At 35.3% G+C, this 14,055-nt stretch overlaps 1 protein-coding gene across 1 annotated transcript in view; it reads left to right on the top strand.

The window, feature by feature from the left end:
- Positions 1–14,055, top strand: part of LOC127654081 (VWFA and cache domain-containing protein 1-like) — a 121,504-nt gene that overhangs the window by 74,557 nt on the left and 32,892 nt on the right. Inside the window, exons 5-8 of the mRNA XM_052141060.1 lie at positions 7,313–7,439; positions 8,709–8,853; positions 8,963–9,179; positions 11,053–11,202. Of these exons, the coding sequence (XP_051997020.1) occupies positions 7,313–7,439; positions 8,709–8,853; positions 8,963–9,179; positions 11,053–11,202 (639 nt within the window). The remainder of the gene's footprint in view (positions 1–7,312; positions 7,440–8,708; positions 8,854–8,962; positions 9,180–11,052; positions 11,203–14,055) is intronic.

Genomic DNA, 14,055 nt, shown 5'->3' with positions numbered 1-14,055 from the left:
AATCATTAACTCTTCAGCGCACACACAATATAAACGTGCGAACCAAGGGATCTCAAGATGTGTTTAAAGATTGAGTATTAAACTCTTTTTAACTTGACAAAGTGACCTAAACATTTTACTTTTATGACGCAACACACCAGAGACACTACACAAGCACGTCTGATGCAGGTCGTATGGTCTTTACCTCACAAATATTTAATTACCAACAAGGTTAAGGAGGTGTCCTTTAAACTGTTACACCGTTTTTACCCAGTCAATCTTTATTTAAGAAACATGCTCCCTGAAATAGATCCACTTTGCTCCTTCTGTAATGCTGTAGATTAATCTGCCCCTCACATTTTTTGGGAATGTGTCCACGCTGTAGTATTTTGGAGAACATTTTGTTTGTTTGTACGTACCTCTATTTTAACTAGTTTTTCTTTACTTTATAAAGACGTTTTATTTAGTTTCACAGTTTTGATAACTTAAGTTAATATTTTCTGATTAATCTGTTTATTTTCTTGCCAAGTTTTTTTATACATAAGTGTAAATTTATGTTTATAAAGCCCCTATTTGCACTTTTTTGTAAAGACATAAAATATTATTTAAATACTCTTTGTACCTCCAACAACTCCAAAGCATTGAAAACCATTGCACTATGTAATAAATGTAATGTCTTGGTATTATTGTAAAATATATCTGTAGTATTGTGTACTATGTATACCCCTGGCTTGTTAAAAAAAAAAAATGTCTGTCGCAGGTGTAGATTGACGGGTCCTTAAACAAGCCCTCATAATAAATCTCCAACTGATTGACAAATTCACTGGCAAAATTGATTGCTATGAACTGTATGCCAATGATTGACTTATGTTCAATAATATGGTTGTAAACAATACATTGTATTCTAAAGTTGCTTTTTGAATTGTCTTATCAATGATTAACTCTTCTGCTACAAGAATGTAATGCATTTTGATTATCTGAATATTTTTTTATATATATATTTAAAGATAACTACGTATAATTATTTCATCATTATATATTTAATTATTGTTATATGAGGGGCTTTTGGCAAATATTTGTATATGCGATTAATCGGCATTAATTAATCGGGACACCATGTAATTAATTAGATTAAAACTTTTTATCGATTTACAGCCCTAATATATATTTCGATAATTAAAATTCCTGTAGCAAATTCCTGTTTTAATTAAAGAGTTAATCATTGATAAGGCCATACAAAAAGCAACTTTAGAATACAATGTATTGTTTACTACCATATTATTGAACATGAGTCAATCATTGGCATACAGCTCACAGCAATCCATTTCACAAGTGAATATATATATATACAGAGGTTAAATTGGGCCGGAGCGCACCGGAGCGCAGCTCCGCCTCCTCAGGTCCACAACACACCCTGACGGAGCTCAGCTCCGTCTCCTTCAGAGGCGGCGGCAGCCGATTTTGAATGTTTTGAGTGTAGCCCCGAATGAATTTTGAAAAGTTGACTGACAACTATGAAACCGGACAAAAGCCTATGTAAACCTCCGAAATCATAAGTTGCCTTATTTCATATGCATCTGCACATATTGCATACAGCCTGTAAAAATAGACATAGGCATAATCTAGCCTATAGAATAAGTTCCTTTGCAGTCGGTAGCCTATGGGCGACTCCGTTTCTTCCTCTCTGTTGAATATGCAACAGGTAGGGGAGGAGCTGACGTCAACTAACGTTACTTAGTGGCGAGTTAACAGCAGTTAGCAGGAAAGACAGCAAAAATGAAGCAAATGAGGCTTCTAAAATTTCCGAAAGAAGTCAGTGGGTAAGAATTCTCATTTGTTTTTGTCCTTAAAGTCAAAAAATCATCATCTAGCTGGCTTTCACCCACAGTAGGCTAAACCTCAAGACATCCACTACCGCCTATTATGATATGTTATGGCCTCCGGCCTCGTGGTTAGTTCAATTTCCTCTCACGACGTCGACCGCGGTTCGAGTCCCATTCGTAGCATAATTTTCTTGTTTATCAGGTGTTGTTTTCGCTAAGGATAACCAATAAGCATTAACAAAATGTATGTGTGACTTGTTTTGTGATATTAGTTTGTAGTAAATATACACTTTGAGGGTAGCAAAGATGTGCCAGAATCAGGCATGGAAACTGGTAACAATTAATCAGTCACTTTACTTTAGAGAAAGTTAAAAGTGAAACATTGTTTATCTCAATGATCCTAATGAAAGGATTTTGACAGATGAACATGGAGAATTATATACAGTTCGATGCCATGGTGTGTCAATGAACTTAGACTAAAATCATTCATGTATTGCTTTAACTTAGGATCTTATACATGATTTTGACTATTTATGTCAAAAAATATAAATTATTTATATAAAAAAAATTTTTTTGCTTCACTTTACTCACTATAATATAACTCTTTTGAGATGACTTTATGTTAATGTACATGAAAATTCAAGAATCATGATAGATCTAAGGGCAATCCCACTGATCTGCTCTTCTTCAATGGTATTGGTCTACAATTTGAAATATGTAGCACTTGATGAATTAGTTGTTTGAAGCTGATTTGCAATAAGTTATGTGCTGTATCTGTTCTTTTGCATCACAGATGATTCAGGGAGGAGAGAGGATGTTGAGGATAGTACTAGAGTGGAAGATTTAGGAACTGTAGAAACAGGCCCAGCCAGAGCAAAACTCAAAGAATACCCTCTCACCAGCTTTGGACTACAGGGAAGTGGTTGATAGTGTGAAAATAAAATGGTCTGGGCTAAGCCCCGGATGTCCTTCAATGCTGGAAACGCCTCTGTGTCGTCCTGCCATAGATTAAACATAACCTGTATTTAATGTATCCTGGGTTGCATTTCCTTTTATGTTGCATAGATTTGTTCATGGTTTTCCGGTACAAGGACATGCATCATGTGACATTATTTTTGTTGTTGATGTCAAAATCTACAGAAACTGTACTTAATATGGGCCCATTATTATCTCATTTATTACATAATATTACATATTTATACACATATTACACAGAAGGAAAGGCTCCTCATTACCATGGTTAGGTCAGTGTGCTATAGTCTTAAATAATAATAATAAATTAATGTATTTATGAAAAATAAATACTAGCTGAAACACATCTTGAAACTTTAAACGGCCACTGTTGATGTCTAATAATAATTCTAATAATTCTACCTTTAGAGTATTTCATATGAAACTGAAACATTTTACTTTTACTCGTGTAAAATCTTGAAACAAATTTGTAAAGGTGATGTGTGTAATTATTAATATTTGTAACTATTTTGGTAAAGGGGCCACATCGGGCTTTAAGTAGTGCATAGGGGGCCACATTGTAATGCTTTTGAGATACAATGTTCTGCATTGATTTGGTTTGTTGTAACTTTTAAGCCCAGAAATAGTTGTGTACTCAATTTTCTGAAGTGTATCTGTGACTAATGGGACTATTCTGCAATTGCTTAAAGTATTATATTGCTCTCAAAGATAGATACTTTTCTATCAGGCATTACAAAACACATTGAGCATCTGACCTTCCTGACACAGCAACATTGACTCAAACAGTGGCTTGAGTTTGGGGCAGGACAATCTGTTGACTGCTTTGTCTTTATTATTGTAATTATTTTGGGTGATGCTGGTGGTGCAGAAATTACACTTAGGTTTTAAAGGTGAAGTGTGTCGTTTCCAAACGGATTTACAAAATCTTCCCCTATCCGCTGTTGTTCAGACAAACAGGTTTCACTGCCCCAAGCTTATGCCATTATTTGAGCCATAAGCTAACATATTGGAACAAACAGAGTTCCACTGTGTTTACACACTTCATAAAGTCATCTTGTGAATGACTAAAATATAGTTTGCTGATTAAACTAGAATAGGAGAAACACAGGTCAGTAACCTCTGTCAGTTCTCATAGCTCACATTTATCCTCTTTATATGTCTCGGAATCCTATTTTAACATTGGGTGTAAAAAGATCCAAGTAATCTTGGCTTAAGTACATTCTGAAATGGATATAATCAGACATACGCACTCTGGGAATTCATAGGCATGCAGACTTCAGCCATCATGTGAGTCTCTCGCACATTTCTAGCGTCAGCTTTAATCCTTTAAAGCCGTGGCTGTAGGCTCGGGTAGAATAACCCCCGGCCCAGGTGGGATCACTGTTCCCTGGTTGACCTCTGTAATAATTCCTGCTTCATGTTAGTGGTCCCTCTTGACTATGCCTCCTCCATTGCCTCTCTTTCAGTTCATTCCATCTATTCCTTCTCTTCAGTCTTTTTCCATTCTCCTTTCCAGTGTCATCCCACACTTGCCGCCTCCTGTAAAGTAAATAAACACTTGAACGATGGCCGTAGAGTGGCGATTGCTGTTTCTTGAGTGTTTGGAGAGGATCAGCTTGTCTGTTTCAGTCTGGGCTGAGGCCGTCACACAGCTGCGGCCTGTTCATCTGAAACAAACCCTACAGCTGCCTGAGTGAAGTGCTCACACAATTCATATGGATCAATGCTGCATGACTTATTAAATTAGTTATGGCTTGTTTATGGATGTTTGTGATATTTAGGGAGCAATGTTACCATGTAAGATGGTTTTACACTTTACTGTTGATTAATGATTTGACAAGTATTGATTTGGATTATATGAAAGGGATATTGTACAGTCAAATGGTCATAATCGCAAAATAATTGTTGAAAACTTTTGGTAAAACTTTCTATATGGGGTGGGTAAATGTATTGTTTTTACAATGCATTGTGATCTTCATTTGAACAATCTCTATAAATTCTTAAATCCCATGATCAATCTTTCACTTGATGTGCAACCAAATTTCACACTGTACGGCTAAAGTGAATATATTTTGCAACTGGCTGGTAAATATTTACAGTTTCTCTCCAGTAATTGTGTAGTTTAGTCATGAAGTGTTTAGCAGCGAGATCCTTTCTCAGCGGGTTGAGAGTAAAAGTTGTTCTGTGTAATGTGTGTTCAAGGACAAGATCCACACAACCCATTTGTCATTGAATATGGTCTCAAAAAAAAAAAATTAGGTAAAGCCATTCGTGTCCTTGATAAAATGTGCTCATTTAAAGACGCTGTTTATAGAAATGCTGTTTGTTTTCTTAAAGAGTATCGCTTTTAGCACGTGTTCAACAAAGCAATGTGAATACTGGTAAAGAGTACAAATCATGCAATTTACCAATAAATATGTAACAAAAATAATATATAAAATGTAATATCTTATTTATTGATTGAATACATTTATTTGTTAATTTTTAAATGCCAAAATGTGAGCCAAATGTGAATTAAAAATAATTAGTAAAATTTATATTTTCCTAATGAACCTAGTTAAAAGGTCCATTGTATAATTAACAACATTAGCTAGGAGATATTTATTTTATGTAAGCAAAAGGGACATTATAACTAAAATAAACCTATATGAATCATTATTGTATCTAATCGGAATTGAATCTAGAGCTTGTGAATCGGCATCTAATTGAATTGCGAAATCTGTATCAATACCCCGTCCTACTTTTTATGAAGCCTGTATTTATAATGCATTGTAAAGGCATTATAATGCATTCATAATGTTTCATAGTACTCCTTATAACATGTTATAACTTCTCATAAATCATTATATATAAATAATTACTTAACCAAGTTATAGTTATACCATAAAGTGTATAGGCTAATGCATTATAACACAGTCGTCATCCAGTTTTGTTCATATAAGTTGTAATGTACAGTAGATATTAGGTATTGTATGTAAGTGCTGTCATGCAAAAACAGCATTGTGTGAAGAGTCATAAAGCTTTATAATGCAATCATATACTATTGTAAGTGGTCTTGGCCTGCTCTATTTTTTATAAACAGCCAAAAAATAAACTTGTAACTTATATAAGTAGTTATATAAGTAAAAAAAAAAAAAAAATGCACATAGTATAATATATTTAGACATTTCCCATGCAATTTTGCTCTATAGGGTGTCATTTAAGTGGAACATAGGCCATAGAGCTGAAGAAAATATCTAATAAAGCTTGAAAATATATGAAACTATATAATAAGTAATTTACAATCTTGCCACGTAATTTCTTATAACCTCTTAAAAATATCTTATGATTTTTTAAAAGTCATTGCTTTTGTCACTTTACCTAATATTTATAATACAAATATATATATAATAATTATAACTTCTGCTGATAAAATATAATTGTTTAATTGTTACTCATATTATAATACACACTCCAAGGTATAACTAATGAATAAGTATTATAATTGGGGTAATGATTATAAATGGCAAGTTATATCATATAAAAATGTGTATTATGGGACATTACAAATGCATTATTTAAACGTATTGATATTATAATGTATTTATAATACATTGCAAGGCATTTTAAAAATGGGCTGCATAGAAAGTGTTACCAAGCTCTTTATATATATATATATATATATATATATATATATATATATATATATATATATAACTGATGACTTCTCAGCTCTCTTGGCCTTATGAGATAAGTAGACAGACTGCTGTTTGCATATTGTGTAGCAGATCATTACACATATTCGGATGCAGAGATGTGTGTTTGTTTCACCTTGGAGGCTGCTGTAATATGCTAGATCGTTCTGGCGTTGACGAGGCAAAAAGAGAAACGGTGTACATTTTGGCAGATTTACAAAACCTGTTATCTGTGCCGATCTGCAATCTGTAATATTGTATCATGCTGAAGAGCTTTGTTGTAATAATGACTGGCTGACTCTACCGTTGCCTGCTTTTTTACTGCTGCTTGCTTAAAATATGTATTTTTTTCATGAAATGTTAAGATTTATTTCCAAAAAAATCCATGTCAGCAGCTCCAAGTCACTCTTGCAGTTTTGACAAAAACCTTGTTTATGTTAGCCCGTTAGGTAAGTTTAAGTTGTTGACAAGTTTAAATACATTTCTACAATGTTCAATGCGTCTTACATCACAGAAAGTCAAATATGTTTAATTTTCAGTGCCATATAAACACATTTACAAGAAATAAACAAATGTAAAATGTAGTGACAACTGGCCTCCAGATTCACTGGCCTGATTGGGCAAGTTACAGTTCCTTCAACTGGCCCATCCTTATTCTTGAGCCATCTGAAACTAGCAAAGATCTGTATGTTGGCTGGGACAGCAGTCTATTATACAGTTTAGTGGTCATTGTGCAAAAACATTTGGCCGCTGCATGCAGTAATTGATCAATCAGAGTGAAGTATTACAGAAAGCTGTGAAATAAAGAGAGGTTCATATTTATAATACACCTTTTTTATAATACCTCTTGCTTTTTGACTTTAGTGCTGGCAGACAACTTGAAGTCCAATCCAGGGATCAAGTGGCAGTATTTCAGCTCAGAAGAGGGCATCTTCACTGTGTTTCCTGCTCACAAGTTCCATTGCATGGGCACATATGAGCACAGGAGCAGGTACAGAGAACACACATGCGCACAGAGTTGAACTGTTCTTTAATTTTCCACTCTGTACACTGATATACCATAGAGCAAGGTGTTCAATCCCATGGTGCACTGGACGCATCACAGTACTTATTTAATTATTGGCAATAAGAAAGCTTTTTGTTTACTTTCCTCATAATATAAAATTCAAACACACTTTCATACACACCAACTGGGTAGACATTTGTGTCAGCATTGCTCTTTTAAAATGAGCTATTTAGAAATGAGACCAATCGAAAACATCTAAAGCTTCATTCTGTTTTTCACCTTGTCTTCAATATATGTTAAAGGTTTGTCAAGTCAATTTTTATTTACATATTATTGTACAGACATAAAACTTTTCACTGAAGTGAGGCACTATCCACTGCCATGGTATAAAAAAGTCTCCTTTTGTGCTCTTCAAAATAAATTCTTACAGGTTTGACATGAATAAATTATTACAGAATTTTCATTTTTGGGTTAACTGTCCCTTAAACTGTAATAAAGTTCTGCCAGGAGCTTTTAAAGTACTTTATTTGTTTAAAAAAATATATATATTTATGTTGAAATTTTCTCATTGAAACAGTCAAATGTTCTTGCTTGATTTTTTTAATTTTTGTATTTATGGGAATATTTCCAAACTAAAGTATTTGTCTCAGCTGGAGATCATTTGTCCATTTCCAAGAGCTCAAAATTTGTGATCTCTGAAAGTTGACAACCCCTGCATCTATCTGTCACGGACACCTCCATATTTTGTCTTGTGTGGCAGGGCATAAATTTTGGGAAGCCATTAGGTCTGTTTAACAGATTTACAATAGGCCTCCTGCCCTTGACTGGAATGCAGGTTCGACCCACTAAAGCCCAATGGAATTAGCTACCCAGTGTTATGGGTGCTATGTACCAGTGCTGAAAGACTGACTTATTTTTGCTTCATTTCAGAAACCGATTATGACTCTGAATCGAAATTGAATCTAATTGTGAGGTGCTTAAATATTCCCACCCCAATATTCAGTGAATATGGCTTTTATTGTAATTGCTTAAGTTAAATTCTAGTTAGTTTTTTCGAAATGCTGGAGCTTCATCCAAAAGCAACACAATAGAAAGCAGGATCACTTGCACAAACACTGTAATGAGGAGTTTGGGAATAAAGCAAGGACAGCACTTGGCGTCTTGCCCTGTGAGTCCAGGAAAAGCTGTACAGCAAGGTTCATACATCTCATAAATAAGGCAAATGTACATCTTTGCGTGTTTGTGTCTTGGCAGGCCTGTGTATGTTTCAGCAGTGAGGCCGCAGTCCAAGCATATAGTAGTGATCATAGACCATGGTGCCTCTGTCACTGAGACCCAGCTCCAGATCGCCCGTGACGCTACACTTATCATCCTCAACTCCATCGATGAGCATGATAAGGTCAGGAAAGATTTCAGCTTCACTCTGGGAGACATTGTCGAGTTCAGTCTCGACACAAATGTAGAACATCTGCATTCGTTGGTGATGACATCTACTTTCTTTTTCCCAGATCTCTGTGTTGACAATAGCAGACGCTGTACGTTCCTGCTCTCTGGATCCGTGCTATAAAAGTTTCCTCTCACCTGCTACCAGTGAGACTAAGAGGAAGATGAGCACCTTCATCAACAATGTGAAAGCTTCTGACAGCCCTACCCAACATGCACTGGGCTTCCAGAAAGCCTTTCAGCTGTTGAGGAACACAAGTATCATCTTCAGACAGCTAACTAGTAAGAGACAAAGCATATGTACATTGAGTTGTTTATCAGCACCATATGTAATTTAATGTAAGCCCTGCTGAAATAAATAAATTATAATAATAACCAGTTAGACCAGACTGAAATGGTTAGCCGGTCTTCCAACCTGGCTCTTTAGCTGGTTTTTGGGGACCAGCTACCCGACCAGCTAAACAACAGATTGGCCAGGTTCAGAGACCAGCTGAAAAACTGCTTGAACCAGCTTAAATGAGCTAAGACCAAGCTATTCTTTTTTTCTCCAGGGACTTTTAAAAGTAATATAAGTTTGTGTAGTGTTTAAAATTTTGATTCTGTACTTTTTTATATCTTTACCTGTCATGCCAACTTAACTATGATTCATTATGATACAATAATCTTGATTGCACCTTAATTGATTTAACATGTTTATTTCAGTCACGATAACTCTCGGAATACATTTTTACGTAGTGTACTGTAATGTATATGATAAGTTTGTTTGTTTGGACTTCACGGACTAGATTTGCTAATGTTGCTGCTGTAGAACAAGTGTGAAGGCTTGCTACTGCTAAACACACAGACATGCTGTGTCGTGCATGTTAGACATGCTCATACAATCCTTGTGACATCTAGGCCGGTGGTGCTGGGGAGGAGGAGGTTTAGTGAGATCTCTTGTAGCATGCTGCAGTGAAACCAACTTCTCTGCAAAATTAGACAATTGAGGCAATTTAAATGTAAACAAAGAGGGATTACACTAGTTGATTGGCTTACAGATTACATTAGTTTTATGACTGAACTTAGTCATACAGTATATGTCTCAGTTGTCAGAAGATTAGTGTTGTCAAATGTACCAGTACTTCGGTACCAAGTCGATACTAAAATAAAAAAGATGTAACAGTACCAGTGTTTCGGTCGTACCAAGCACCAAATCTATCCGGTACCAGCACACAGTATGACTGACACACTACAGCTTTAAAATGCTCACAGGCTTATTTTGAATGCACACTCTGTTACTTCTTGTACACTGAAATTGACAATTAATACAAATAAAAATCATGACATGCCCTAGTATGATTTATTAAACCGCTAAATGCTGCAATCTTACTGTGGAAGAGATGTGTACGTTAAATAAATCCAACCTCTCATTCACTAGAAACTCCACATACATTGATAATCATTCACGTTGTATGAGATGACAAAGCAGGGTACTTATCCATTGTTAATCATGTAAACTATATAGAGATGAAATTTCAGACATGACTTAAAAGTCTTCTTTTTCACTGCGCAGTGTCGCAAACTGTTTATCCAGAAAAGTGAAGGATCCGGCAAAAAACATGTCATAATAAAAGCACAATTCAAAATAAAATCTAGATGCCTGAAATTGAAGAAATTGAAAAAAAAAAATATGTTACAACTTTATAGTAAAATGTAATATTCTCTGTAATAATAATTTAGCAAAGTATCACAAGCAAGACATCTGTTGAAGAAAAGTTTGGCAAAAAAAGAAAAATGCAATGACATGTTAAAAAGTTTTATGCTCACTTGTTAAAAGTTTTAAGAATGTATTGATTAGACACCATTTTGATGATGAAATTAAAGTAAACTTAAAAAAAAAAAAATCTGGAAAGTTCTGGAAAATAATAATAATTATTAAACTATAATTATTAAAATAATAAAAAAATAACTAAACTGGTGTGTTCAGTAGCACATTATAATATTAGCATATTTTTGCTGTGGTATCGAAATTGGTATCGAGAACCGTGCAATTGAACTGGTATCGGTACCGACTACTGAAATTCTGGTACCGTGACAATACTACAGAAGATACCATGTGGTCAGTTGTTTTATTCGATTAGTGAATTAAATGATATAACCATCTCTCCCCTCAAAGACACCGACATGGTTATCATCTACCTGTCGTCAGGCATTACCTCTCGAGACTCATCGGAGCATGAAAAGAGAGCAACCCTGAACATCGTCAAAGAGGAGAACCGCCACCTCAACAACACTGTCATGATCCTCACCTACGCTCTCATGAATGGTGAGATCTCACCAAAAATATATGCTTTTTATTGGCTCCTTGTCTAGTAGCCCACATGAACAATCACAGGCAAACACCTGTTTACATGTTTGTGCTTGAACAAAACATGCTCAACTCTTTCTTCTGCCCTTCATCTTCCTTCTCGTCTTTATGTTTGTATGTTTGCCATAAGAAACCTCTGTCCATTATAACCGTCCTCCACTCCCTCTCTTTCCCTGCATGTATTAGCCTGTCATTTGCATACATTAGTTTGGCATCATGAAAATTAAAATGCTGATCCTCTAGAAGGAAGAAAGAGAAAAGTGACAATGCATCAAAGGCCACTCAGTGCGATGAAAGGATGAGAAAGGCCTTTTTTGTGCATTAGATAACTCAGATATTTGATTTGTGTTCATTAGCATGGCAGGGTAGAAGAGGGTTATGTTACTTTTATCCAGGTGTTGTGAATCTCTGGTGGACCCATACATGTACTGCTAGCCAAGGGAATCATATTTCCTTGTTTATTTGAAATCTGGTTCATTTGACAAGTTAGATTATTTTCACTTGTTTAAAGTTGTCTCGGTTTCAGAAGAATTGATTAAAGTGGTGGATTTCTCGTCCAGTCCAATAACATTAAACAGAATTAACCTTGCTAAATGTTTCTCCGAAAGTGAACGACTGACGCACAAAGGCCGCCAATGTGGCTTTTTCTTCTGTTAGAAGTCCACAATAACCATAGAGACAGAACAAAACACATTAAGTGTGTGGTTTTTAGCTTTGTGGTTAAGTAATCCATCTGATATATGAAGGGCTTTCTTATCACTGTTTTGCTTTACAAAACACCCACAATGTCAGTGATATCTGCAAGCGCAAGTTTATTTATATAGCACCTTATCACACACACAATTCAGTGCTTTACAGACAATTAAAAAGATATACAAGATAAAATATCAAATAAATAAAGATACAAACAAATGTAATAAAAGTACAAACAAATTTTAGTTAAAATATTTAGAATAGATAAAAGTGAAAAAGGGATTAATTAAAAGCAGTGGATAAAGGCTACAGATGTGGCATGTTTAAGTTCCAAGGGGAGCTGATTCCAGCAGTAGGCAGCATAATGGCTAAAAGCCATTTCACCATGTTTGGTTTGAACTCTGGGCACCACTAGCTGACCAGTCCCTGCAGATCTAAGAGACTTTCCAGGCTTATACTCAGCAAACATATCTATATGTTTTGGGCCCAAACCATTGAGAGACTTCTAAACAAAAAGTAAGGCCTACATTAAATTCTATATTTAACTGGAAGCCAATGCAAGGATATAAGTATTGGAGTAATGTGTTCTCTGTGTCAATGTGTTCTCTAATGTGTCAATATTCCAACAGCAGCTTTTTGAATGAGTTGCAGATGTCTAATGGTTCTAATAGCAGTGTATTACAATAGTCCACCCTGCAAGAAATAAAAGCATGAATACGCTTTTCTAAATCTTGCTTAGACAAATATTTTTCATTTTACCTGTGTTTTTAAGATGTCAGAATGATTATTTTGTTATAGCTTTTATGTGGCCACTGAAATGTTGATACTCTTCAATGAATACACCAAGATTCTTGACATGGGAGTTTTTAGTGCCCTGGAATCAAGGTAGCCTTGAGCGCCAGCCTTCCTTTATTACCAAAAATAACTATTTCAGTCTTATCTTATTTTAGTTGAAGGAAGTTTTGTTGCATCCAGTTGTTTACTTTACATAGCAAGTCTAAAGGACCATAGTCATTTGGTGAGAGCGCTAGATATATCTGGGTGTCATCTGCATAGCTGTGATAAGCAACCATATAATCTTGGTGAATTCGAAAAGGGGAAGCATATACAGGTTGAATAGGACGGGCCCAATGACCTATCCTTGTGGGACTCCATATGTCTTGGTGGTTCTTTCAGATTCATAATTACCAGTGCTTACTATATATTCCCTATCTTCTTAGTACAATCTTATCCATCTAAGGACAGTCCAACCCAATTTTCCAGTCTATCTAGGAGTAATTTATTATCCACAGTATAAAATGCTGCACTAAGATCTAATAACACAAGGACTGTTAGGCTCCCTGAATCATTATTCAGGGGAATGTCATTTAAAATCTTTATGAGGGCAGTTTCTGTGCTATGATATGAGCGGAAACCTGATTAAAAGCTATCAATGATCTCATTCGTCTGCAAAAAATATTGATCTGATTGAAAACTACTTTCTTAATAATCTTACTTATAACGGGGAGATTTGAGATAGGCGAGTAGTTTCTTTGTTTTAAAGCATCCAGGTTTCTCTTTTTCAGGAGGGACCTGACAACTGCAGTTTTTAATGATGCTGGAAAGATGCTTGAGAGAAGTGAGCCATTTACAATAGGCAACAAATCCACTGCCAAAGAGCTAAAAACTTGTAAATCGCTTGTAGGCAGTATATCTAATGAACAAGTAGATGGTTTAAGATGCTACACTATTTCTGTGAGAATTTTGTTATTAATTGCAGTGAAGTCAGACATAACTTTATCTGATATTTACATTTTTGGTTGGAAAAAATAAGCAAACTCATTATATTTACATCTGTAAAATTATAATACTCAGAGTGAGGTTGATGTTAGCTCTACACCAAAACCTAAAGGACTAACTCAGTGTCTACATAGGCATCAGCCTTCTAAGGCAGCATTCTAACCGAAAAAGAATCAAAGACCACAGCCACATGAATACGTTTTTGGTTGAAAGCACATTCATTTTGCTACGTTTATGTCTCATTTCCACTGGAACGGTGCTTTCCTCTAATGTAAATGGAGAGTTGCGAAAATGTTCTCTAATACCATATACTTTGGAAAATTATGTTGTTTGTACACA

Source organism: Xyrauchen texanus, chromosome 13 (assembly GCF_025860055.1).
Source record: "Xyrauchen texanus isolate HMW12.3.18 chromosome 13, RBS_HiC_50CHRs, whole genome shotgun sequence".
Taxonomy (NCBI): domain Eukaryota; kingdom Metazoa; phylum Chordata; class Actinopteri; order Cypriniformes; family Catostomidae; genus Xyrauchen; species Xyrauchen texanus.
The sequence above is the reverse complement of the archived record's forward strand: the minus strand, read 5'-3'. Positions and strand labels throughout refer to the sequence as shown.